Genomic DNA, 25,830 nt, shown 5'->3' with positions numbered 1-25,830 from the left:
TTGTATTTACAGAAATATTGTAAAGTGGACTCCCTAGCAGGGTTTGATTAAACACAATCAACAAAATAGAGAGATTGAGATGTAATAAATGGAAAATATCAAAATGTAAGAGGTAATTTGAAAACAATCATGGTATAAAAAGAGGAGAATATAATAATATTTAATTCAAAGGTTGTAATATTAAGGTATGGAAGTGAGAGCTGGACCATAAAGAAGGCTGATCGCCGAAGAATTGATGCTTTTGAATTATGGTGCTGGAGTAGACTCTTGAGAGTCCCATGGACTGCAAGAAGATCAAACCTATCCATTCTTCAAGAAATCAGCCCTGAGTGCTCGCCGGAAGGGCAGATCCTGTAGCTGAGGCTCCAATACTTTGGCCACCTCATGAGAAGAGAAGACTCCCTGGAAAAGACCCTGATGTTGGGAAAGATGGAGGGCACAAGGAGAAAGGGACGACAGAGGACAAGATGGTTGGATAGTGTTCTCGAAGCAACCAACATGAGTCTGACCAAACTGCGGGAGGCAGTGGAAGACAGGAGTGCCTGCTGTGCTCTGGTCCATGGGGTCATGAAGAGTCAGACACAACTGAATGACTAAACAACAACAACAATATTAAGGTACAACAAAACAAGCAGGAGAAGTTACCGTGTAACGAACCAGAAAAGAGAGTTGAGGGAAGTTGGGGGGGGGAAGTGTGAGAATTGTATTTTTTTTTCCTTATTCTTAGGAATAATGTTATAATGATGAATATAGAAATGTTAAAGCTAATAAAAATTATATATATATTTTTTAAAAAGTCATTTCCTATTATCCTTGCCTGAAGTTGGACAATGGATTACCAGACACAAAAAAGAAACCATTGAATTGCTCTGCTTCTGGTCCATCAAAGCACTGGTGCTGCCACTACCACTTGGTAAGGCAACCCACCCACCTGAGAGATGGGAAGATTAGCAGCTCCTCAAGAGACAGCAGATACTAGCTGCAATACTGGTGGATGTTGAGCGGCCAGTCAGCAGCATTTCGCCAAGGGCCTGCTCAAGTTTGAACATTGGGTTCTACACTTGCATGCTTGAATGACATTTAGGTTGCAATCCTATCTGGGAGTAACTCCCATCACCCCAAGCCATTGATCATGCTGGTTGGGGCTGGTGGGAATTGAGAGTAAACTATCTGAACTTGACTGAGCTGTTCACAAACTTCTACAGAAGCAATTGGGAGCCTCCTGGTGTTATTGGACTCCAACTCCCATCAGTGCCCCAACCAGGATGGTCAATGATCAGGGATGAAGGGAGTCCAACAACTTATGGAGAGGGACCACAGGTTCCTCATTCCTGTCCTCCAACACTGAGTACTTCAACAAATGAGCATGACTTGCCACAGATTTGGGAAGAATGGGGCTTACATCTGAGGAGGCACGATAGGACTTTACTGTTTTATTTATTCCAAGATATTGTAAACTAACATTCATCAGAAATCCCCAGCTTATTAAATTGATATAGTCTGGCCAAATGCTGCTATCAAATGTAGTCCAAAATAGCAATGGAACAATTTAAACAGAGCAAGAGCTTCCTTTATTCTTCTAAAAGATAAAGGGTAAATAGATTCTCTACCTGGTAGTGGACTCTCTGTGTTGTTGAAGTTACGGATTGTAAATCCTAGAGGGAAAATGATCAAAACAATGAATAGTTAGTCCCAAACCAGCCTCAGCCTCCATCGTTTTCCAAACATCCTTGCTAACTTGTCGCCATATACAAACTTCTTCATTTATTATTGTTCAGACATGTCACAAAATGTTGTGTTGTCCTGTGATGTAAGTAATGGGTCCCGCCTGCTAGCCTTCTCCCTAAAACATCAGTGGTTTGCTCATTTCTATATGTAAGGTGCCTACATTCTGCTACTTATAATTATTAGTAGTTTGCATCATATATTTACACCTATTATTATTTCATGTTATAGCAAGTTTCTAGAGAATAGATTATGAGTCTTTCTAAATTGTGTTTCTAAAGGAACTTTTGTTATTGCCAAATGCCAATTATTGCCAAATGTCACTGTGTTTGCATTATTAAGTTTGTTATGAATAAAAAATCATTTTACGTTAGAGCTTAATAATTATTTCACTATTAATATACTTCTTCTTAATTGTATTTCACTATTAATATACTTCTTAATTGTATTTCAGTTCAACAATTACTTTGATAAAATACAGTACATATTTCTTTATGTGCAAATGGCTTTAGATACCTATTAGATCCGTACATTACCATATCATATATTCAACACAAAAAAGCAGCAACACTTTGTTGTTGACAAAGGCAGCTGGACATATAAAGGGCCCCGTTACCTTCAGTAGCTTAGGGCCTCATCAAACCTAAATCCAGCCCTGAATATCTGTGTGCATTTGCACCAACTCACCTCCTCTAGGCGATCCACATAAATGCGACAGGTCTCCAAATCACAGTCTCCTCTGACAACGATCATTCCCAAAGGAATAGCTGCAGGAATAATAATAATAATAATAATAATAATAATAATAATAATAATAATAATAACTACAGCACATTGCAAAACACAAAGAAATTCACCGTCGGGTGCAATCTTTTTAGCAGCACCATCCTATACAACAAGGCTCGTTTGACCTGTGGTCCTCCAGATATTGGCGGACTCCAACTCCCATCATCCCTGAAAATTGATCATGCTTACTGAGTTGGAGTCCAACAACATCTGGAGGGTTATATGTTTGCCACCTGCAGTGTGCCTGGTGCACACCAACCTAGGAAGCCAATGGGTTTTACGCCAAAGAAACATGTATTGGATTGCAGTCACACTTTAAAGTAGAGGTATCTCAACTGTGGTCACCTCAGCATAGTTAATAATAAAAAATCAGGATTCATTCAGAAAATCCAGTCAAGGCTGTTTACGACAACATAAAGCGACTTTACTATATTTTACATTATTCCTACAGAGAGAGAGAGAGTAGAAATTTTCATGCTACATACACCATTGTTCATGGAGCGGGCTTTCATGAGTTTTAGTAATGTAAAGAGCATAGGGAATCAAAGTAAATCTATTTATTCTTTTATTTTTTAAAAATTTATTTTGACAAGCTAATAAGAATAAATAAATAAGAATAAAATGTGCACCCCACCCCGGAGACCATTCCGTTTTAACTATCCAGGCTCCCAAAATTTCAACGCCTCTTGCGATGTTTCGACCCCTTTCCATTTTAACAGTACAAATTCTACAAACACCCTCCATATCTCCTCAAAATCATTTCTCCTGCGTATTCCCCATCTCACCCTAATAGTGCATGTTAATTTATCATTAATAGCTAATATCCCGCACCTCTTTATACCATTCTTCCATTTCACATTCACCTTGCCCCTTCCGCTTCCTAGCTATAATACCTCGTGCAGCTCTCAGTAAATTTGTGAGCAAGTCCAGTAAAGCAATTCAAAACACCATGAAAACACTGGGTTTCATTAACATCTGGTCATTTATCCCCATTTGCAAAAAAAGAAGAAGCAAAAATCACAGAAAAGAAATTGCATGTGTCTCCTAGGAGCTTTGGACACAATCCACAAGGAGGTTCTCCTGTTCAATCCCCACTGAAGTGAATCAGAGCTGTGTAGGAGCAGGGAACCTGTGACCCTGCACATGTTGCTGGACTACAAATCCCCTCACCCCTCACTATTGGTCATGCAGGCTGGGGCTGATGGGATCTGGAGTTCAATAATATCTGGAGGGCTGCAGTTGTCCATCCCTAGTGTAGAACCACAGCAGTTCTTGCATAGCTCCCCTTCAGTGTGCAGTAGAATTTCTTAGTGAATTATGCTCTTTGCCCTAATACTGCTAATCCTCCCGCCTTCGCAAGAGTGTGTATGAGCATGGACCTCTCTACCCAGCAGCATGGACAACAGTGCTGAAACAGCTTAGGAATAAACTATCCCAGGCATCGTTGTCACTGTATTTTTGTAGTGCACAGAAACTGAATAACAACACTTCTATTTCAAAAATACACTCTCAGTGCATTTCAAATCCATGGGAGAGCTTTAAATTCCTCAAAGGGATGAAAAACCTTCAAGATTACATATTGATGCATCATTAAACAATTTAGTTTTCTTCTATCAAACTCATCACAAACTGCTTATGGTTGATCATATTATGAGCTCTAAGCCGGCTGCAGTGGCTTAAGAATTAAAGGACTGTTTCTGACATTCATTTCTGGCATGCTGGAAATTAATGAATAGTCTGCAGTTGGCACTTCGTTTAATGCAGAGCTTTTAAAAGCATAAGAAGCAACAGCAGGCTAATATATTTTTCCCCCTATATTGGGGGCTTGTTTTCACTCTGTTTACCTTTCCATACATCTTGTGTGAGCTTTAATTTAGCTCCTGTGCCAGTGCTCAGAATACAAGGCAGGTGGGACCTGGCCCCCTTCTCTTGTAACCCTATAATATTTGGAAGGCAGTTGAAGGGGACAAGGAGTGATTTGATGAAAATGAGAAGGAAACAGGGTATGAAGCTTCTGCATGTCATTAAAAGCCCCCTACCTTTCCCCCAATAAAGCAAGTGTTGTACAATGCTACTTTAAGCAACAAGGATATTGTTCTCAACATTAATCAGTGCAGCCCTCCTAATGTGGAAAGTACTTTGTCCTATTCATGTGAAGGGGGGGATACCCTAGCAATAGACCACTGGCATCAAGACGTGTTTGACGCAGTCCATGGGTGAGATGCTTCAGAGAGGCTTTTCAGAAGATGCCCATCAAGATAGACCTGCAGACTATCTGACTAGCCACTACTGACACTAACAAATTAGGTGACCATGCCCTCCTTGTGGCTCCCACTTCTCTTTCATTAACTGGGCAGGAACTCAACTGCAGGTACATAAATATTGGGAAGGATCTTTTTAAAGGAAAATTAACAAGCAACTGCAGTGGCATGAGATTCCGTGGACTACAGCCCACTTCATCAGAAGCATTAAGGAAAATCCTCATTTGCCAAGTATCCATACACACATTTGCAGGAAAAATATATTAAAATATAAGCAGTGGATCCACAAAGACCATGAAATGCAATAACTCATTTCATGCATTATCCTCCAGGTGATCCTTATCATCCAGCTCTTTTGCCTGGCTAGAACGTCCACTTGAACTATAACAATGCTTCTTGCATGTCTGAATGAAGAGGTGCTAACTTACTTTTGCATGGCTGGACTGTACAAAGGTAAGCATCGGTGTCCCATCCATTGCCCTGCCCACCAATGGCATATGACCCTTGAAATTAGGGGATACAGACCCCGGTTTGAAAAAGGTTCTCTTCATCCCTGTTCTTAATGCAAATGTGAGAGGTTTTCAAAAGTGACATCAATGCACAGATAAGACGTGAAATGGACATGGCTGTCAAACTTTGCTTCTTTGACAGAGTAAAGTCTGCTTGCAACAACAACAACAACAACAACAACAACAACAACAACAACAACAACAACAATAATACCTTCATTGTCATTCTACAACAGGCATCCCCTAACTTCAGCCCTCCAGATGTTTTGGACTAAAATTCCCATCATCCCTGACCACTGGTCCTGTTAGCTAGGGATCATGGGAGTTGTAGGCCAAAACATCTGGAGGGCCGCAGTTTGGGGGTGCCTGCTCTACAACATGTGTACAATGAAATTAAATGAGCCTCTCCCCCCCAACACTCAATCTCTTATCAAACAACACACCACCTCGCAAGTCAATTTCGCTATGTTATTTTCCCGTTCAACAGCCTAACAGCCTAACGGATAGAATGTATTTTTTAGCCTGTTGGTACGGCTGATTATACTTCTATATCTCCTGCCCGAGGGTAGAAGATTAAAGAGGTGATGGCCTGGGTGTGAGTCATCCCTGAGAATTGTTCTTTCTCTCCTAAGGCAACGATCCCTTCCGATGTCATCCAGCGGACTCAAGGGACAGCCCATGATATCATGTGCTGTATTCACCACCCTCTGTAGAGACTGTCTGTCCATGGCTGTCAGGCCAGCATACCACACTGTGATACAATATGAAAGGACACTTTCTATTGCGGACCGATTAAAGGAGTTCATCAGTTGTTGTTTAACATTATTCTTTTCTCAAGACCCTGAGGAAATGGAGTCTCTGTTGGGCCTTTCTGACCACCTGAGTTATGTTGTTTTTTCCAAGTGAGGTCCTCACTAAGGTAAACTCCCAGGAATTTAAAGGAGGAGACTCTCTCCACACAGCCCCCCCCCCCTGATATACAACGGGGCAGGTTCCCCTCTCTTCCTCCAGAACTATTATTGGTTAGCTTAAATGTAAAGGGAATAATAGCTTACCATGCCATAAAAAAAAGAAGAACTAGAAGAACTATGATAAATATATTTAAGGGCTTGCTGAGATATAGTTTTCATGTTTCTTCATTAGCTACTGCTTAGAAGCTGGTTTCTATCTTTTTACAACAATAACCAATACATCACCGCTGTTCCTGTAAGTGGGCTAAGAGAGAGCTGGTTCATAAATTCTCGTGCTATTTTCTTCTATTAAACTTTTCCGCACGGGGGAAATGCGTGTGTTTTTATCAGAAGCAAGGCTCCATTTCGCCTGCTGAAATATTACGCCGAAACAAAGCAGTTGTTCCATTTTTCGCCGGGTGCTGCTGACAGGGGCTACTTAATTCTGAGCACGGTGATATCACATCGCTCGTGCCTTCGGTAATCTGGACAAACTCCAGGTTTAAACGAGCCCTTGGCAAATTGCTCAATGGTAGAAAATACACACACACACACACACACACACAGCAGCCGCTAGTAGGCTTATGTGGAGGTGGGATGAAGTGCTCTGAATCAGTTCTAGGAACTGCCAATTTAATTTCCCAGAATGCTCCTGGTGCATCATCATCCTGGGTCCTTGTGGGGAGCTTAATTCACAGCTCCCAACTGACTGCTTCTTCTACAATACACTTTTAAAGAGGGGAGGGGACACTGTGGCCCCAGTAGCTGCCAGAGAATGCCACATACTGCTTTTGTGCCATCCTGGAACTGTGTCACTGGGGAGAATGAGGAGAAGACACAGGTCAGCAGTTGGCAACGCATTCATCATGCCATATGGTTAGACCTAAGCACAGAAACACTCCTTTGGGACAACCAGACTGGCATAGACACTAGGAGGTTTGTCTTCTTCTTCCTTCTGGAAAATCCAGAGCAGTAGCTTTTCTCTGCTGAACATCAGGCTCCAGCTTCTAGCTTTGGTGCACTGGCTTTACAGACTCTGAGCTAGAGGTCTGAGTCAGACCCTCCAGATCTATATTTGGGTACAGCTGCTTGACTCTGCCTGGCCTTGCCAGTGGCATACAGCTGGCAGTTACTATATGAGGCCAGGATGGGGAACCTGTGGCTCTCCAGATGTTGTCAGTCTACAGGTCCCATCATCCCTGTTCATTGGCCGTACCTGTGGAGAGACACAGGTTCCCCGTTCCTGATGAAAATGCTACAATTAAAATAAATTACGCAAACTGAGCCTATTTGTATAGACTGGCTTATTTCACGTAACTGCCACCAGAATTCAAGTCACCCAGGACTTCTGAGGAGGAAAGGATTTGACACTTGGAAGATACAACAGCAAAGTCTTCTATGGATAAGCCAAGGGGATGAATGAAGCCCCTTCTGTCTGGTGAATAAAACTCATTCTCAAGTGCTTTTTCAGTTTCTGATGTTTCACCAAGTACTGACCACACATTTTTGAGCACATGTCGTCAGCCATTAAGACAATAAGCCTCATTTAAAAATTAGAAATTTAAGATTTTTGTTACTTTCTCCACTAATTCATTTTGCTCCCCTCCCCTTTGATGTAACACAGGCATCCCCAAACTGTGGCCCTCCAGATGTTTTGGACTACAATTCCCATCTTTCCCGACCACTGGTCCTGTTAGCTCGGGATCATGGGAGTTGTAGGCCAAAACATCTGGAGGGCCACAGTTTGGGGATGCCTGATGTAACATTTACCTATACAGTGGTACCTCGGTTTATGAACACAATTGGTTCTGGAAGTCTGTTCATAAACTGAAGCGTTCATAAACTGAAGCGAACTTTCCCATTGAAAGTAATGGAAAGTGGATTAATCTGTTCCAGATGGTCCGCGGAGCACTTAAACTGAAGCGTTCATAAACTGAAGGTAACTTTCCCATTGAAAGTAATGGAAAGTGGATTAATCCGTTCCAGATGGGTCCGCGGAGTACTCAACCTGAAGCGTACTTAACCCGAAGCATGGGTGTAATTGCTTCCGGTAGGCTGTTCATAAACTGAAGCGTTCATAAACTGAAGCGAACTTTCCCACTGAAAGTAATGGAAAGTGAATTAATCAGTTCCAGATGGGTCCGCGGCATTCGTAAACCGAAAATTCGTAAACCGAAGTGTTCATAAACCGAGGCTCCACTGTATGGAGATTTTGGAAGTCATTCCAAAATTACTCACTGGGTGGAAACTGTTGTATCAGAAGAACGCTTACCATTAAAGAACAAATGAACTAATCAATTTGGTTGGACAAATTCATCTTTGGGGAATGATTTGGTTACAGTGAAGGAACTTGGATTGGATTACCTCTCAAGCATTCACAGACAGACAGACAGACAGACAGAAAGACAGACAGACAGACAGACACACACACACACACACACACACACACACACACTTACTGTCCTAAGTGAATACCTGTACCTCTTATAAGAATATTGTTCCATTCTATCACCAAAGTGCTTTGATGGAGACAGAAAGAACTAAAATAAAATAAAAAAATTCTTTCAGTAGCACCTTAAAGACCAACTAAGTTTTTATTTTGGTATGAGCTTTCGTGTGCATGCACACTTCTTTTTCGCATGCACACGAAAGCTCATACCAAAATAAAAACTTAGTTGGTCTTTAAGGTGCTACTGAAAGAATTTTTTTATTTTACTTCGATCCAGACCAACACGGCTACCTACCTGTAACCTAAAATAAAATAGTGGAGTAAGTAACAAAAATGGGGTAAAATAAGGTAAAAAAATTGGTTGTTTCAATATTACAAAGGAAAGTATGGAATCATTTAATTTCTTGGAAGGATTTCAAAAATGAGTTGTCTACCTCCAGTGGAGCCCAGATTAATCTTCTCTGAACAGCATATATGACGAGTTGGATGCAGGAGTAAAAAAAATTCAATTTCAGATGAGACCACTGATAGAATCAAATTGGTATTTCAAGCAAACAAGAAGAGCAAAATTTATTTACTCCGAGTTTGGATGATCCAGGTTATTACGCTGGTGTCGAAGTATTTGATGCTCCATCATGAAGACATGTCTCAGGCAAAAATCTTAATAGCTTTCCTGCTGGGCTCCCAAAGGGATAATAAAATGGCTCATTCTTAAACGGGTTTCTCTGTTATGATTTTCATCATTTACTGCCTATTTAAGTGGGCAAGATTGAAAGGGGAACATTGGGAAAGAGTCATGACCCATGCATTTGGAGACTGATCTACAGCTTTTTCTACAAAAGAGTAACATCCAGAATAAGCTGGACTGGACATTCTAGTAAACCAGGCATCTCCAAACTGCGGCCCTCCAGATGTTTTGGCCTACAACACCCATGATCCCTAGCTAACAGGACCAGTGGTCAGGGAAGATGGGAATTGTAGTACAAAACATCTGGAGGGCCGAGGTTTGGGGATGCCTGTAGTAAACCATGGCTTAATGTAGAGGAAGCCAAAGTGATGCCCTCCAGGTGTTGCTGAACTACAACTCCAATTATCCCATCAGCACTGGTCATGATGGCTTAGGCTGATGGCAAATGAAGTGCAACAACATCTAGAGGGCCCCACATTGGTTATTCCTGTTTTAACATGATGGGAGAAGCCACAGCAAGCCAAAGACGCATGCTCTCCTCGCCCTTCTCACTCCTCCTGTGACACATCCACAAGGACATGAAGCTTTCACTTCCATTTTTGATTAACCACGGTTTACCATTACACATGAACCCTAGGTAAAGGGACCCCTGACCATTAGGTCCAGTCGTGACCGACTCTGGGGTTGAGGCGCTCATCTTGCGTTATTGGCCGAGGGAGCCGGTGTACAGCTTCCGGGTCATGTGGCCAGCATGACAAAGCCACTTCTGGCGAACCAGAGCAGCACACAGAAATGCCGTTTACCTTCCTGCTGTAGTGGTACCTATTTATCTGCTTGCACTTTGACATACTTTCGAACTGCTAGGTTGGCAGGAGCTGTGACCGAGCAACGGGAGCTCACCCCATCACGGGGATTCGAACCGCCGACCTTCTGATTGGCAAGCCCTAAGCTCTGTGGTTTAACCCACAGCGCCACCCGCCTCCCTACATGAACCCTAAACTGCGATTAATCTTAACTGTGGTTTGTTAAGCTAATTTGTCTTCATAACCCTTAGTTTGAAGTGGGCTGGTTTAAAACAAACCACAGATAAGGTGAATCATAGTTTGCCAGGTTCAAATGAAACAAGCTGTTTTCTTCAAAAACTGAAGAAAAGGCTTCCAATACCATCACCACTGGAGAGGGGAGCATGAGTGGGCAAGTCAAAGGCTATTTATTGTTAGATTTATATCCTGCCTTTCCTCCAAGGAGCTCAAAGTGACAGGTACTCCTGCTCTGGCCATTTTCCTTATCTTCTCCACAGAGGTGATGCTCACAGCTGGGAGCAGAAAGCAAGGCTACAGTCCTCAAATGTCTTCTTCCATGTCCCTCCAATCAACAAACATTTATCATGATGTCCAAACTGTCCCATTGTGTTGGAAGTACTGCCGTGCACCACACCACAATGTTACAAAGGTGAATAACCTCTGGTGTTGAAATCTGGCAATTTTTTTTCCTCAGGCAAATGATTTTCCCCAATGAAGAGTTCTGCTCAGCACCATCCAAGACAGCTCTCCCACCACATACCAGGCTGTCGGCGTTAGCTAGCATAATTTCAATAATTAATATGCGTTCTCCCCACAAACCCTAGCAATTATCTTCATGAAGAATGTTTGGCAAACCCATGATGAAGGCTTTAATTTTCTGGGTGGAAATATGTAGCAAGAGCTGGCGCTAGTCTTGCTAGAAGAACCTGCGTTCCCATTATTGAGACCATCATCTTCCAGCTCTGGGAAAGAGTACCAGTGAACAGTGAAAAGGGTGGGGGGGAGCATAAAACTGTCTAAACAGAATAACCATATTTCTACAAGAAGATAAGCAAACCAATTAGAAGATTTGCCATCCAGTAATTACCAGGGAATCCCATATTGTAAAAAAAGGAAGTTGCAGCTTTGTTACATAACAAACAGCCGTCCTTGTAATTGAATATGAATAATGAACCAGATGCATGAACAAGACTCTATTAAACTGTTATCGCAAGCAGCCACATCCTGCACTGATTAATGACTCCGTGCATGTCACCAAGGAAAAGGACTTCATTTTAAGGTGTTGCCGTCAACAGTATCGCCAGATTGGCTGACCTCTCCCTTGGACTTCTGCATCATTGATTGAACGTGACCATTAATTGCTACAGTACTTTCTCCCAGAAATTGTGTATTGCTTTTCTCAGCGGAGCTGTGAAGTTCGAGGCTGATAAGGTCTTAACTGGGAAGCAGGGAAATTAATGGGAATCTTCTCCATGACTACAGGGGTATTTGCATGAGGCCCTTATGGTATATAAGACGTTTGTATTGTTCATATGCCAAAATGGAGCAGAACAGAATGAAGTGTGTGATTCAGCCTTTCGCCTTTCTTTGCAGACTTGCCAGATGTCTCAAGAAAGGGCACCAGCAGGGCATGATGGCAATATCCATATGGTATGGGTTTCTTCCAAACACGTAGCCTGCTTGATCTGAAAAGAGGAGTTGCTACTTTTGCCTTATCCACCACAGCTGTCCGTTGCCACACCAAATCTCTATCTTCGGGGCTTTTATTGATGTCTTGTTTGCTCACCTATTATACCTGTAATCATAGCTGCCAAGTCTCCCGCTGAAAAAATGCGGGATCAGCAGCAGCGCGGCACCGGAAGTCGCTTCTACGCTGGACATGCGTAGAAGCGACTTCCGGTGCCACTCTACCCATGCCTGGGCACCGGAAATCGGGCGGCGCCAGGACCCAAAATGGAGCCTCCTTGGCAGGTAGGAAATCCAGGGGATTTACGGGATTTTTTCCAATCCGGGCTGCCAGCGGGAAATGGTTTAAAATATGGGGGTTTCCCGCGAAAAACAGGAGACTTGGCAGCTATGCCTATAATGATCGCATCTGCTTTGGAGATTGTTTCTTGCAACAAATGACTAAACATCATAGAGGGAATCGGCTGGTTTCTGTTTATGGGAAGCTTCCAACTACAGGAGCAGCATTTTAAAAGAAAACATGCTGGAAAACACAGGGAAAGTCATAGAATTCTGACATATGGCCATCAAGCTTAAAGACCTCCAAGTCCCAAGTGCCTATTTCAAAAAGGTGCCAAGCTATAAGTTTGGAGGGCAGGGGATGCTATAAATGCACACAAATCTTCTTGCCCAATGCTTTCCCTCATAAAAGCCACCTTGCCAGGCATGAGAAATGCACTCAGATTCTGTGGAGCACAAAGTAAAGAAGGCAGGGCCTGGCAGCAAATGGCTGTTGACTAAGCCCAGCCAAAAGTCAGCCCTATATCAAAAGGCTACCTATATACATAGAACACATGGATGCAGTTATACTAATTAGCCATATGTACATATATACTTACAAGCTTCTCGAAGCTTTTCCTTGTCATAATGCAGTCCCTCATAATCCTGTAAACTAATTCTATTCACTCTGATCCTCAGGCGCTCTAAGACGGCATGGGGACTGCAAGGAAAGGCGAGAGAAATGTTAGGCAGGGTCAAGGCTAACATTGGTTTGCAGAAGAGAGAATCTGATTTTCCTAAAATGAGCTGCAATGAGAGAGGAAGAACAGAAGCAAAAAGCAAATAAAATAAAATAAAATAAAATCCCCACGAGCACTGAGCTGCCAATCTCAAAACACGAGCTTTCTGCAAATAAAACAGTTCACCCTTTGATTCAATGGAACAGCATTCTTTGAAGGTCACAGGGGTCAACAAGTCCTTTTGAGAAAGTCAGAAAAGTTTCCATTACAAATCTGGCATGCCTCTGCTGGGTTTTTTCCCCCATTATAAATTTGAAATTTGCCTAGCTGTAGATTAGGGCTTCCTACAGAGGACCTTCTGTGGGAGACCCAGCTGTCTAAGATGAGGGGGGAGGCTACCTGAGAGGCCCTTCTCTGCAGTAGTTCTCAAGTCAGGAAAAGCTTTTCCCCAGAGAGGTTTGTCTTATTATTAATTAATTAATTTAATTTATTAGACACCTTCCCTCACCACAGGAAGCTCAAGGCATCTTTACAAAAATAAAACCAACCAACAAATAAAAAACAACAACCTCATTAAAACTAAGGAGGAGCACAAACTCCCTATTAAAGCAACACCTAAAGGCAGAGACTGTCTGGTCTTGGAAGTGACAGGAAGTAACAGTCAGTAACTACGGGTTAAGTCCAAACTGAAAATACGTATCTAATATATAATTTTCTCGTTGTTGTTCATTACAGCAAGCAATGAGGAGCACAACACATTTCTGAGCTTCAGAGGTTATGCTGGGATTTTAAAGGATTCTAAGAATAGCAAACCATACTAGCTGAAATAATTATGGTTTTCACATTGCTCTGGACAGACAATCATTCCCCAGTGCTAAATAGCAGCTGCCTTGCTGCCCATGTGCCCTCAGATGTCAAAAAAAAAAACACCCTCTCACTATGCAAGGCAAGCTGTCATGATTCGTCTGAGACAGAAAGCTGCACCCATAACTTCCCGAGCAGCTTCAGGGGACAGCTGTCTGCTTTAACTGGCATTCGGACATCTCATCTAACAGGTTAGGATCTACCTGCTGCTTCTTTTGTTTTTGTAGGGAGATCTGGAGATTCAGAACTCTGGGGATAGAGCAGAAAGCAGCAGGCGAATAACAGCAGGAGTGCAAGCCAGGCGATTCAGACCCTTTCCTGACTCAGACATTTATTTAACATTCAAAAAGAAGTTGACTGAGAAATTAAGATCAATATGATGGATGGTGCCATTGCCCTCTAAAGTCGCAGGAGGTGGGGAAGTCAGGGAGGGGAGGCAAATTAAATATTGACAAGACTTTTAAATAATTATATGGGCTACATTATTATTTTTACCTGTGTTGACCTGCGGCTGTTGCATTGGGTGGTGACTGCATGGTTTTGTGTGGTTTCTCATTAGATGGTACAATATGAGATAACGTACAAAAAACATTTTTATATGAAAAGGTGATTTTAAAAAATGCCACAGAGCAGATAACAAAATGAACCAAGTCCTCAGACTTCAATCAACACAAGTGTTTAATTGAATAGTCCATGTCTGAGGAAAAGGAATGTATTCCAGCAACGTTGCAATGAAAAACTGAAAGACTGATGGACACAGAACAAAATGAGGCATGGCAGCTTTCTCACTGCTCTAGAAATTGTCTCTCTCTTCCCCTTCAGAAAAACACCTTGTCACCACTATCTGGATATGTTGGCGTAAGAACAAGATACAGAGATGAGTACCTTATTCTTTTAAGTTTTGAATGCTGCCTAGGCCATTTGGATAACTAGCTGTTGTTGTTCCTCAGAAGACCTGAGGAAACCCATATATAATATCAAATATAAAGCTTACATTTAATTTTGCATCTTTAGGGAAAGGATGTCTACAATAACACTGAAGAATCCATTTTTTACCGCTTCCAGCATTTTAAAGACAGGGATTATATTGGCCGATCAAATTCTAACATCTTTGTTTTGAAATCAATGGCCATTTCTTTCAGAGCTGCCATTTATAATAATAATAATAAATTAATTAAATAATAATAATAATAATAATAATAATAATAATAATTTATTTATACCCCGCCCTCCCCAGCCAAAACTGGGCTCAGGGCAGCTGACACCAATAAAATTACAATAAGGCATAAAAAGAAAACAATTAGTTAAAATACAGGTTAAAATACAATTTAGATTTTAAATTTTAAATGCAGTCTCATTTTTTAAAAAGGCCCAAGTCAAAAACCATAAGGGAGGAAAACATAGGAGTCAGACTGAGTCCAGGCCAAAGGCCAGGCGGAACAGCTCCGTCTTGCAGGCCCTGCAGAAAGATGTCAAATCCCGCAGGGCCCTAGTCTCCTGTGAAAGAGCGTTCCACCAAGTCGGGGCCAGTACTGAGAAGGCCCTGGCCCTAATTGAGACCAGTCTAACCACCTTATGGCTCAGGATCTCCAACATGTTGTTATTTGTGGACCTTAAGGTCCTCCGCGGGGCATACCAGGAGAAGCGGTCCTGTAGGTACGAGGGTCCTAGGCCGCATTATTTTATACAGCGCTCAAGCTGAGTGAAGATTTTCTGCAATCCCTTTCAGCCTTATCCACATCCTTTGGAAAGTTGCTGTGAATCAAACTGAGTGGGGAAGAGTGTTGTTACACTCAGGTCCTGTTTGTGGGCTTCTAATGGGAATCTGCAGGAGCAGGATACTGGATGATGGTGGGTCTTTGGCGTCAACCAGTTCTTCTCATGTCTTTTTATGTGTCCACCAGTACTGGACAAGCAAATCCAGAAACTAGGTTTACGAGATGTTGCAGTTATGCAGTTCACTGTAGACTTTGCAGTAATTTCTCAGTCATAAATTACAAATCAACGTAGGCATTTCTGAGACTAAAAAGCCCCTGGGAAATGCAATAGCTATGCATTCATATAGGAGGTTCTGTTTCATTGCCTCCTAAGGAACATGTTAGCAAAAAATAAGTCATTTGTATTAGGCAGTGCTAATGACACTGAACGCTGTTGGAATTCTCACTTGTATGCCAAAGACCCTGCCACAGAATTGGGTTTCCAAAGTGGTGGAATGATAAATTCACAGTAACTTTCTGCCCAGCATGAAGCCTAGAAGTATGTATTCTGGCCGTCAGCATCAGTAACCAATGAGCCAAATGAACACTTGCACAAATGGGTTTGTACACAAGCAAAGCTGCGAACTCTAAAAATTCTTCCCAAGCACGTTTTCCTCCATGCCATGGATATTTTTCATTTATGTATCCGTTTCAATCACTGTGATCCCACTTTGCATATTAACAATTCCCAAGGCAATTTGCAAATAAGAACACCCCCCCCCAAAAAAAACCTATGCACTGACAAAATGAAACAGATTGTAGCAAATAAACAGATTGTAGCAAAGACACAGCCAAGTTCTTATCTTCCGGGGGGGGGGAGGAATGGAGCCACAGAAATCCCCTGAAAATGGGAAGTCCAAAATTTTGGGGCTGCAACAGAAAAGGTCCTGATTTGTGGCCCTTTTGGCAGATTCTTGCTGACAAGGTCTGCGGTGGAGCTCATTTGGAGGAAGCATACACACCGAGAATCAGAATCCAATGCATTTAAGTCCATAATTGAAATGGGCCTTGAAACAGAGTAGTAGCTTTCTTTTTCAGACATCATGTTTAGGATCATATAAAAGACTCTGAGCGAAGCCCCAAAGGAGAGAAAAAAGAATAGAGCAGTAGCAGATACCTCACATCCGGAAGCTAAATGCAGCCCTCTAGGCATCTGTATCTGGCCCTTAGGGATTTCCAAATATATATGGATATATAAGGTCCATAAGGAAATATGGACCTTGGGCTGAAAACACTTCTCCACCCATGGACTAGAAGCCACAATGGAATGTAGGATGCTCCCTTATACAAAGCAAGACCATTGGCCAGCTCATGTTTCACGCACTCCATGTTTTGGGGCAGGGGATATGCTGATGCTTGAGATTAAACCTAGAGTCCACATCTAAAGCTATCTGGCCAAAGAAGATATAGAACAACAATGAGGACTTTGTAGCCCTTGAGATGATGCTGGATTACCAATTCCTATCAGCCTCAGACAGCATGGGATGGTGAAAGGTGTAATCCAACAACATTTGGAGGGTCGCAGAGTCCCAATGTCCTCACCCTGCAAACAAGACTCAGAGTCAGGGTTTCCAGCTAAGGAGCCAGATGAGGTTCTAGGCTCTGAACCTATTGCTGGAGAAAATGAGATCGCTGAGCTTCACAGCCAAGGGTCAACAGAACAACCTCTCATACCTCCAGGGCCTGTAAGGCTGGAACCTGGACCCTCATGGGTGCCTTCCATTGAACCCGAAGAACCAATTGCTTCATCACCAATCCACTGGTGCAGGAAGTACACCATGTACATATGAGTCTATAGAACAGAGGAGTGCCCATCTTCCAGTCAGAGGACTGACCCTTTAAGAATCTGAAGTTACCCATAATGGGGTAGAGCACGGGAGAGGTAGACTGGTGGCAGAGGCTGAAAAAGGCTCAGGTTGCTCTCAAACTTTATCAGAGCATTTGGAGCTATCCGTGGTCCTGAAACTCCTGCTCAGCCTTGCTTCATGGGATCTAGCAGCAGTGCAGAACACAAAAGGGCAGGGCAGCCATAGATCCAGGAGATGAAGAGGAAGCCCACAACGGACCTGAAGTCCCTTCTCCCAATGTGCTAAAGCATATGAAATCTACAGCAGGCCAACAGCCTGAAGTCCATCTCCCTTCAGGGGCCAGCTTCCTCTCATGCCCACATGGGGAAATGTACCCAGACACACCGCTCTGACAATATGACACACACTTGTGTTGAAGCTGCGTGACTCTAGCACTACCTGGTTAATTATCCAGACCCTGTGGAAATACTGCTGCTGTAGCAGCATTTGGGATATGTCTTTCTGCCTCCACTGACATGCAAAAAGAAAAGAAAAAATGAGAGAATCCAGGCTAGCGGTTGAACCCAGAGCACTCATCTGACATCTAAACAACATTTCTGCCACAGCACCAGTTTGATTCAGCCGGATGAAAACTTTTAATTAAAAACACACCCTTATTCTCCTTCCAATTATTTACAAGTCTTGTGAACCATATCTGATCCTTCAAGTGTCTGCGAAAAGTCAGACAAGGGAGGAATTCAGTCACAGATTTCCGACAGATTTTTTAAAAAGGGAAGAAAACAGCCTACATCACATCCCATTGAAATTCTAACTTAGCTGGTATGATTCAGTGAGAAATCTGCCTCCATTTAAAAAACAAAAATCCCCCGAAATTAAACTTCAGTAAATGCAGAGCTCCCCTGGGCCATGTTTGCAGTGACAGATTAATGAATTACCTATCTTCTGGAGAAGAAATAAACATGCAAAACTAATTAAATCCCCTTGCCTTTAGAACAATAGGGAGAAGGAAAACAGCGGCCACAAAAGAAAAATAATTAACCTTGCTACCGAGATTTCGTTGTCAGAGCTTAGAAGTGATACATTAAAAATGAGGCTCTCTTTGACGATGCTTTACTCATTCAAAACATAAATAGATGCCATCAGAGGAGAGAGAAAAGAGTTTTGAGGCATCTTAAAGACAATGCCTCACGTCTCCAAAAGGGTATGGGAGAATATGATGCTAACAACCAATACCAAGATGAAGGTCTACCAAGCTTGTGTGTTGAGCACACTGTCCTATGGAAGTGAGTCGTGTGCAACTTACAACTGCCAGGAGCAACTCTGCAACACCTTCCTCGTGTGTTGCATCAAAATGATTTTGGGCATCACATGGCAGGACAGTCTCTCAAACAAAGATGTGCTCTCCCAAGCCCACATTCCCAATATGTTTGCACTCCTGTCTCAGCGATATCTATGCTGGCTTGGTCATGTCCACAAAATGGAAGGTGGCAGGATCCCCAAGGAGCTGGCTACAGGCACCAGACCTGTTGGCAGACCAACTCTGTGTCACGAAGATATCTGCAAATGTGACATGGAGGCTGGAAACATCAACCCCACCATGTGCATCACAGTGCCTACAAACAGACAGACAGGTTGTGTATCCACAGCAATGAACAGAGGAGAAATGACCGCCGGACGGAGTTCACAGAGAAGAAATGCCCTGGTGCCTCTGCAGCAGCACAACCGGATGCATTCATCTGCCCCAGCTGCAACTAAACATGTCTCACCCATATCAGTCTTTCCAGCCACAGCAGGCACTGTAACTCTCCAACGGTTTGACCCCCAAAGGCACACTCTTCCGTTGTCTCTTGAGACACAGTGCAGACATACAGAATACTTGGCCAAAGTTTCTCCACAGATTCCCTCTAATTAAATTACACATTTAGTCACGTATTTGCATTCTATTCATATAAAATAGCCGATTTTATGAAAATATCTGTCATCTATTGGGGTGATCCTCCCCTTTCCAGCAGCCAGTAAACTGCCACCCTAACAGGGATACCCAAAATGCCATGAAATACAACAGCTACGGTTTGTGACATTTCAGCGCAAAGCTCCAGCATATAAAAACTAATCACAGATAGCATTAACCATCAGCAGCACCATCCGCAGGCTTTTGCTGAACCCAAAATCAACTCTGTTGGCACTGAGTGACTGGCAAGGAATGCAAAAACCTGAGCACATGTTCGTTTGGGTGACACATTAAGTCACAGCAGATGAGCATGCAATGCCTTCCGACAAATCCATGCAGGTGTGCCTAATGCCACAGAGTCAGAGACAACACATCACAGACTAATGGTGTGTCAGCAACAGTTCTTTCCCTTCAATATGTCTCCAGGAGATTTACTTGGAGCAGGATTTACTTGGTGCAGTGGTTAGAGTGTCGGACTAGGACCTGGGAGACCAGAGTTCAAATCCCCATTCAGCCATGAAGGTCGTTGGGTGACTTAGGGCCTCTTTACCTAACCTACCTCCCCACAAGGTTGTTGTGGGCATTAAATGAGGCGGAGAACCATATACACTATTTTGAGCTCCTTGGAGGAAAAAGTCTAAAATCTGTCTAATCCTCATTTTAAATCATCCCAGTTAGTGGCAATCATTGTCTCTTGGGGGAGTAAATTCCATAGTTTAACTATGCACTGTGCAAATATGTCCTCTTTTTTTAGTGTGCCTTGACACCAAAATAGCGCATCATGGACTGAATATGTTCAGTAACTATGGAATGGTAGCTGAATGTTGAAGGTTGGGGAATGGGCATACCTGCCAAGTTGCTGTCCGAGAAATAAGGGACCGGGCGGAAGTAGCAGACCGGAAGTAGCGCTGCCGCCATTTTGGAACTGGGCGGAGCATGCTCAGAAGTGACTTTTGATGCTGTTTTGCCCAGTTCCAAAATGGCCACCACGCCAGAAGTCGCACTGCAGCCATTTTGGAACTGGGCAGAGCAGCATCAAAAGTCGCTTCTGAGCATGCTCCGCCCAGTTCCAAAATGGCCACCGCGCCAGAATAAACCGGGGGGAAACAAACAAATCCATTTTTTCAGCTAAGAACAGCTGAAAAAACGGGGATTTCCCGGAGAATACGGGAGACTTGGCAGCTATGGGAATGGGGAATGGGGAATGGAAATACAGTGGTACCTCAGATTACAAACACCTCAGGTTACAAACACTTCAGGTTACAGACTCCGCTAACCTGGCAGTAGTACCTTGGATTAAGAACTTTACCTCAGGATGAGAACAGAAATTAGCTAAAGTGGTACCTCAGGTTAAGAACAGTTTCTGGTTAAGAACGGACCTCCGGAATGAATTAAGTTTGTAAACAGAGGTACCACTGTATTCAAAAAGGGCTGCCTGCCTGGAACCCTCCACACTGCAACATTTTGTTCTGGTTTCAACTTGCTAAGTACAATCAATTCACCTTCAATGCATTAGCCAATGTGTACATATGTTCTGGTTGTCTGGCGATTATTCCCAGTCTCCATAGGTTCCCTTACTGCAGAATTCTCCATAGAATCAGGTATGAATGAATTAACATTTTGAGAGTTCCACAGATAACAAAAATGAGATTTCAGATGGGCTGATATACAGTTGCAGATCATAGTGATTTCAGCTAGACAGAGAAGGCAGCCAAGTGCGGGTTTTTCTGCGTTCATATGAGTAATTAATATTGGCTACTTCAGACACTAGCGGTAATAGCCTTTCTTGGGTCTGTCTTTTGAGATGTAAATGGCATTAAAATCTCCAGCTCCCACTATGGTCAGAAACAGCCCATTCCTATTTCCTGCCCAGAATGTCAATAAATGAAAATATGTCTTTGATTACTGTTTTATTAACACTCTGAGAAAGTACAGAAATGTTGATGAATGCAACAAGGTGCTGTTTGTGTGGGCAGCAATGATGAATAAGATAATTTAGATGTTAGCCAAATATTTACAAAAACCAGCAGATTGAGCTTTCTCTCTGTAGGCAAATGACCATATAAAATGAATGTGGTTTGAATGCCAACTCAAAATCTTCAATACAATTTCAGAGAAGGTCACACCATTTAATGATGTAGAACACTGGCTACCAATTTGTAGGCTTCACAATCCAAGATTCAAGACCATTTCCATAAGATAAATGGACCAAAATATTTGAAGGTTATTTGCAGCCAGCAGCCACTCATATTCCTCAAAAACCAATTCCGCCACATCATTCCAACAGGATTTCAGAAACAACACGCATTGCCAAGCTGAAGGAGAACATTTGAATCTCAAAGCAACTAGCATCCCAAATCCAATTTCTGTAGTTCCCCTTGGGTTTGTGCTTTAATTTATCAGACATGCTAATTGTCAGTCATTGTGCAGCTGCCTGATTAATCTATTCTTTTCAGATCTGGAGATACAGAAGAGCTTTGACTAACAAATTAGCTTAGGTCCCTTTGTAAAAATTGCCACTTTCTTCAAGCCTTGACCTGACATACAAAAATTAACTGAGATGCTGAAAATGTTAGAGAAGCTGAGCAGAGGGGTCAAGTGGATCTGAAATCGTTGCAAAGCTAGGAAGCAACATGATGCTGGTAAGCACGTTGCAGGGGGAGCGCACATCGTAATCATGCACCTACTTCCCATCTCTGTGTCGATAGCTATGTGGGCAGCATTCTGATGGCCAGTGTGGAGCAGTGGTTAGATTGTTGGACTAGGACAGTGTTTCCCAAACTTGGGTCTCCAGCTGTTTTGGGGCTACAACTCCCATCATCCTTAGCTAGCAGCACCAGTGGTCAGGGATGATGGGAACTGCAGTCAAAAAACGGCTGGAGACCCAAGTTTGGGAAACACTGGATGGGGATCTGGGAGAGCTCCTTGGGGGGGGGGGGAGTGGGGTATATGTTCAAAAAAATATATTATTTTGTTTTGCGGTGGTGGTGTTGTACATTATTTGATATTTCATTGCACTATTCCATTTGTTTTGTGTGTCACCTAGATGACTAAGGTTACATATTTTGGGAGCGAATTCCATAGTTTAATCATGTACTGTGTGACGAAGTGCTCTTTGTCCTCACCATAGCTGTCAAGTTTTCCCTTTTCTCATGAGGAAGCCTATACAGCATAAGGGAATTTCCCTTTAAAAAAAGGAGAACTTGACAGCTATGGTCCTCACTGCAAGCATGTCTTGAGGACCTAGAGAGGGAGTGATGTCTAGTTACATGTAAGTATGACCCTGGCTTACAGCTCTCCCTCTAGAAGTCAGGAAACTAGGGCTGGTTGTTCCTCAAGAACAGGCATCCCCAAACTTCGGCCCTCCAGATGTTTTGGACTACAGTTCCCATCATCCCTGACCACTGGTCCTGTTAGCTAGGGATCATGGCAGTTGTAGGCCAAAACATCTGGAGGGCCGCAGTTTGAGGATGCCTGCTCAAGACCTTTGTTGAAAAAGCCAAAAAAGGAAAAGATAATCAGGGAACAACCACCAAGAATTTAACTGCCCCACCAGCCAAATTGTGTGTAGAGATATGAAAAGGTAGTCAAGTTGCAATTCTGCCAGGCTCTACCCATAATCCCCAAGTTTCTCCTCAGTTCTGTCCCTGGCCTGCTGGATGCTCTCTGAGCTATGCTACTGACCCACCATATTTCCCCCCATTATTAAGCTTTTTTTTTGAAAATACAAATTATGAAGCATAACAAAACAGATGCAAAGGGAGCGTAGTAACATAGCCAGTTTAAGACACCTCGATTACTACATGTACTGATAAACACTTTCCTTCTCATTTAAGTTTCATTTACAAGGGTTTTTGTTTGTAGAGTTTTGAGATTAAAAGAGAAAACAACGCAGAAGGTCCAAAGTCTAGAGCATATCAAGGATGGAGGCAGAGGAGAGGCATTATCCTACAGGAATGTCAGGCAGTACTGTAGCTCTGCTTGGAGGGCAAGTATTTTCAGCGACCTTACCACCACATGACCACTGCCCAATTAAAACTCCTCTTTTAGGCACACTAGGAACTGCCTCATCAGACATGCTAGGTTTGGGTGAAAGCATGGGCATACCCAGCATGGGGCAGGGGGGCAGCTGCCCCCCCTAGAAGCAGGGCAGCTGGAGAGGACAGGAAGGGATGCTGTCTGCTGTGCTCCACCTCAGCCTACTTGCAAATGAAGTGCCGTGGAGCATTGTGGGGCAGCACTTTCTGTGCTGTGCTCGCTGTGACTTGAAAGAGTGTGGGCTGAAGTTAGCCCAGGTGCAGGTCCAGGTTTCCTTCAACGGAAGCAGCTTTGCTGCTGCTGCCTCGCTTTAGTCACCGCTGCCATTAAAGGAGCGGGCGAGGCAGGAGTGCAAGCGCGGGTGGCTCCGTGTGCTGCCTTGCAAACGGCCCCCTTTCCTCTGGGGGGCGTGGACGTTGACCATGCCTCCTGGCCACGTCATTGCCAGCTAGCCAATCAGGTGGCTGGGGGGCGTGGCTGGTGTGCCCCCCTAGCTTTGATCCTGGGTACGCCCATGGGTGAAAGTGCTTCAGGGTGATGGAAGGATGAGCACATAACAAACCATGCAGGGTGGGAAGGAGAAGCGGAGGGCATTTCAAAGAAGGGAGAGAAAAGAGGAGTACTCACATGGCGAAGGAATCAGGGGGAGCTGAAACTCTCCTCAGGTCAGCAGAGGGCACTTTAGGAATGCTATAGGCAGCAGGAAATGAGCAGCCGGGAGAGGATCAGCACAACGGCATGGACAGACAGGGAAATAGCCCAGGGAGAGAGAGAGAGAGAGAGACATACAACAACATTTAAACAGAAACAAAAGGAAGGCATCATGTTGAGGCAAAATGGAGATGTGTGCTAAGCTGCAAGGCAACACAACCATCAGTGGAAAAGCCAATGGGAGGTATCAGCAAGCGCAGTGGAGGAAAATGGCGTCGGGTTATGTGAACTCTGAGGCAACAAGGCAAGTAGCTGTCAATGGCAGGGTTGAGAACATAAGACCATAAGGTGAGTCCTGCTGGATCATCTATTCCAACTTTCTATTCTCACAGTGGCCACATAGATCCCCATGGGAAGCCCCCAAGCAGAGCCTGAGGGCAACAGTGTTCTCCCCCACTTGTGATTCCCAGGAACTGCTTTTCAGAGGTAGGCTGCCTCCAATATTGGAGGCAAAGCATTACCAATGGTTTGGTACCTTGGCTGGGCTTCATAAGGTTCCTGGGGTTTGAGCCCGGCAGCACTACAAGACCTTGGAGTTTGAAGCATCCTTTGTAGAAAAGAGGGGCTACAGTTCTTCATCCTAAGAGGATGTATGCAACCATCTTTGGAGAGAGACAAGCACATCATTGCCACAAACTCCCCCGACCTCTCTCACTTGTTCACCCCGCTTCAGTTGTTCCCTTCCCTTCCCCCTCATCCCTATTTTGAATTTCTGAGGCAATCAGCTCCATGCTTTGGGCCAACCAAGAACTGTTTCCATGAAGATGAGTCAAAGACGACACAGGCTCAAAAACACATGGCCCGGATGGCATCTGAAAGAGGGGTCAGGGACTGCCAATGGAGCCACTGATGTGCATAAAAATGTCCACATGAAAATACATTATGATGGCCTTTGGGACTTCACACAGCACCTCTTCACCCTGGCTTTTGAGGTGCGTATTTTTAGGACTCACCTTATTTCGGTGATTTGGGGTGTTTAAAACTGTTTTTAATATTGTGTACTGTTGTGCCTTAATAGTAACGCTGTGTTTTGTTGTAACGTGCCCTGGGACCTTAGGGTGAATTGTGTTGTTGTTATTGTTGTTAGATCAATAGCCCAAGTAAGAGGATGTGAGTCCACAATTGGGTCCACAGAATGGTCTGAAGGCAGCAGCATCACAGTCCCTGAAACTAAGCAAGTCTGGAAGAGCCAGTGGGAGATCCTTTCTGAACCCCTGGTTCTCTGGCCTGAGTTCTCTGGAGTTCTTTGGTGAACAGTTTTTTAATAGCTCAGTTTTGAAACGGCATTTCATCACACAGAATATCCCCCCCCCCAAAAAAAAGCAAACCGAAAGGAAAAAAATAGATATCCTCACACGGAGGAAGCTGATGTCCCTCATTGACTGTGTTACAGAGAAACCCATTTCAACTTTGTCTTTGGATCATAAAGTGCATGATGGGAAACTGGATGCTGATTATATACCGTAGCACTTTTCTCTTCAAAGTGACATTCAGATTACATATCAGGCCAGGTTCTCCAATCTGCCGGCACTGCAGCGTTGTCACTATCAAGTCAATTTCCCTCTCTTTCATTTATCTTCAGTTGGATGGGTATTTCCCCCTCCCCCTCCCCTCCATCTATTAGAGATTCTGGAACTGGAGTTTAGCTGGCAATTCTGTTAATGATGCATGAGGCGGACTGAAACGCGGCTCATTCTTCTAAAGCAAAATTGACTCTCTCCCAGATTAACTTCAGTAAAACTTTGCCACCGAATTTAACAAGCATGACTCAGAAGACAAATGGACAAAAGATAAGAGCCACAAACAAACATGATATCTCTTTGTTCACATCTATACCTCCTATTTC

The 25,830-nt window shown here is 43.4% G+C and overlaps 1 protein-coding gene across 1 annotated transcript in view; it reads right to left on the bottom strand.

Annotated features, from left to right (window-relative positions):
- The window catches only part of DGKI (diacylglycerol kinase iota), a 146,632-nt gene that overhangs the window by 64,044 nt on the left and 56,758 nt on the right, over positions 1-25,830 (bottom strand). The window contains exons 20-22 of the mRNA XM_088652247.1: positions 12,736-12,836; positions 2,413-2,492; positions 1,611-1,655 (exon numbers count right to left, since the gene is read on the bottom strand). Of these exons, the coding sequence (XP_088508373.1) occupies positions 1,611-1,655; positions 2,413-2,492; positions 12,736-12,836 (226 nt within the window). The remainder of the gene's footprint in view (positions 1-1,610; positions 1,656-2,412; positions 2,493-12,735; positions 12,837-25,830) is intronic.

The sequence above is a fragment of the Zootoca vivipara genome, chromosome 9 (genome assembly GCF_965207765.1).
Source record: "Zootoca vivipara chromosome 9, rZooViv2.hap1.1, whole genome shotgun sequence".
NCBI classification, from domain to species: domain Eukaryota; kingdom Metazoa; phylum Chordata; class Lepidosauria; order Squamata; family Lacertidae; genus Zootoca; species Zootoca vivipara.
The sequence above is the reverse complement of the archived record's forward strand: the minus strand, read 5'-3'. Positions and strand labels throughout refer to the sequence as shown.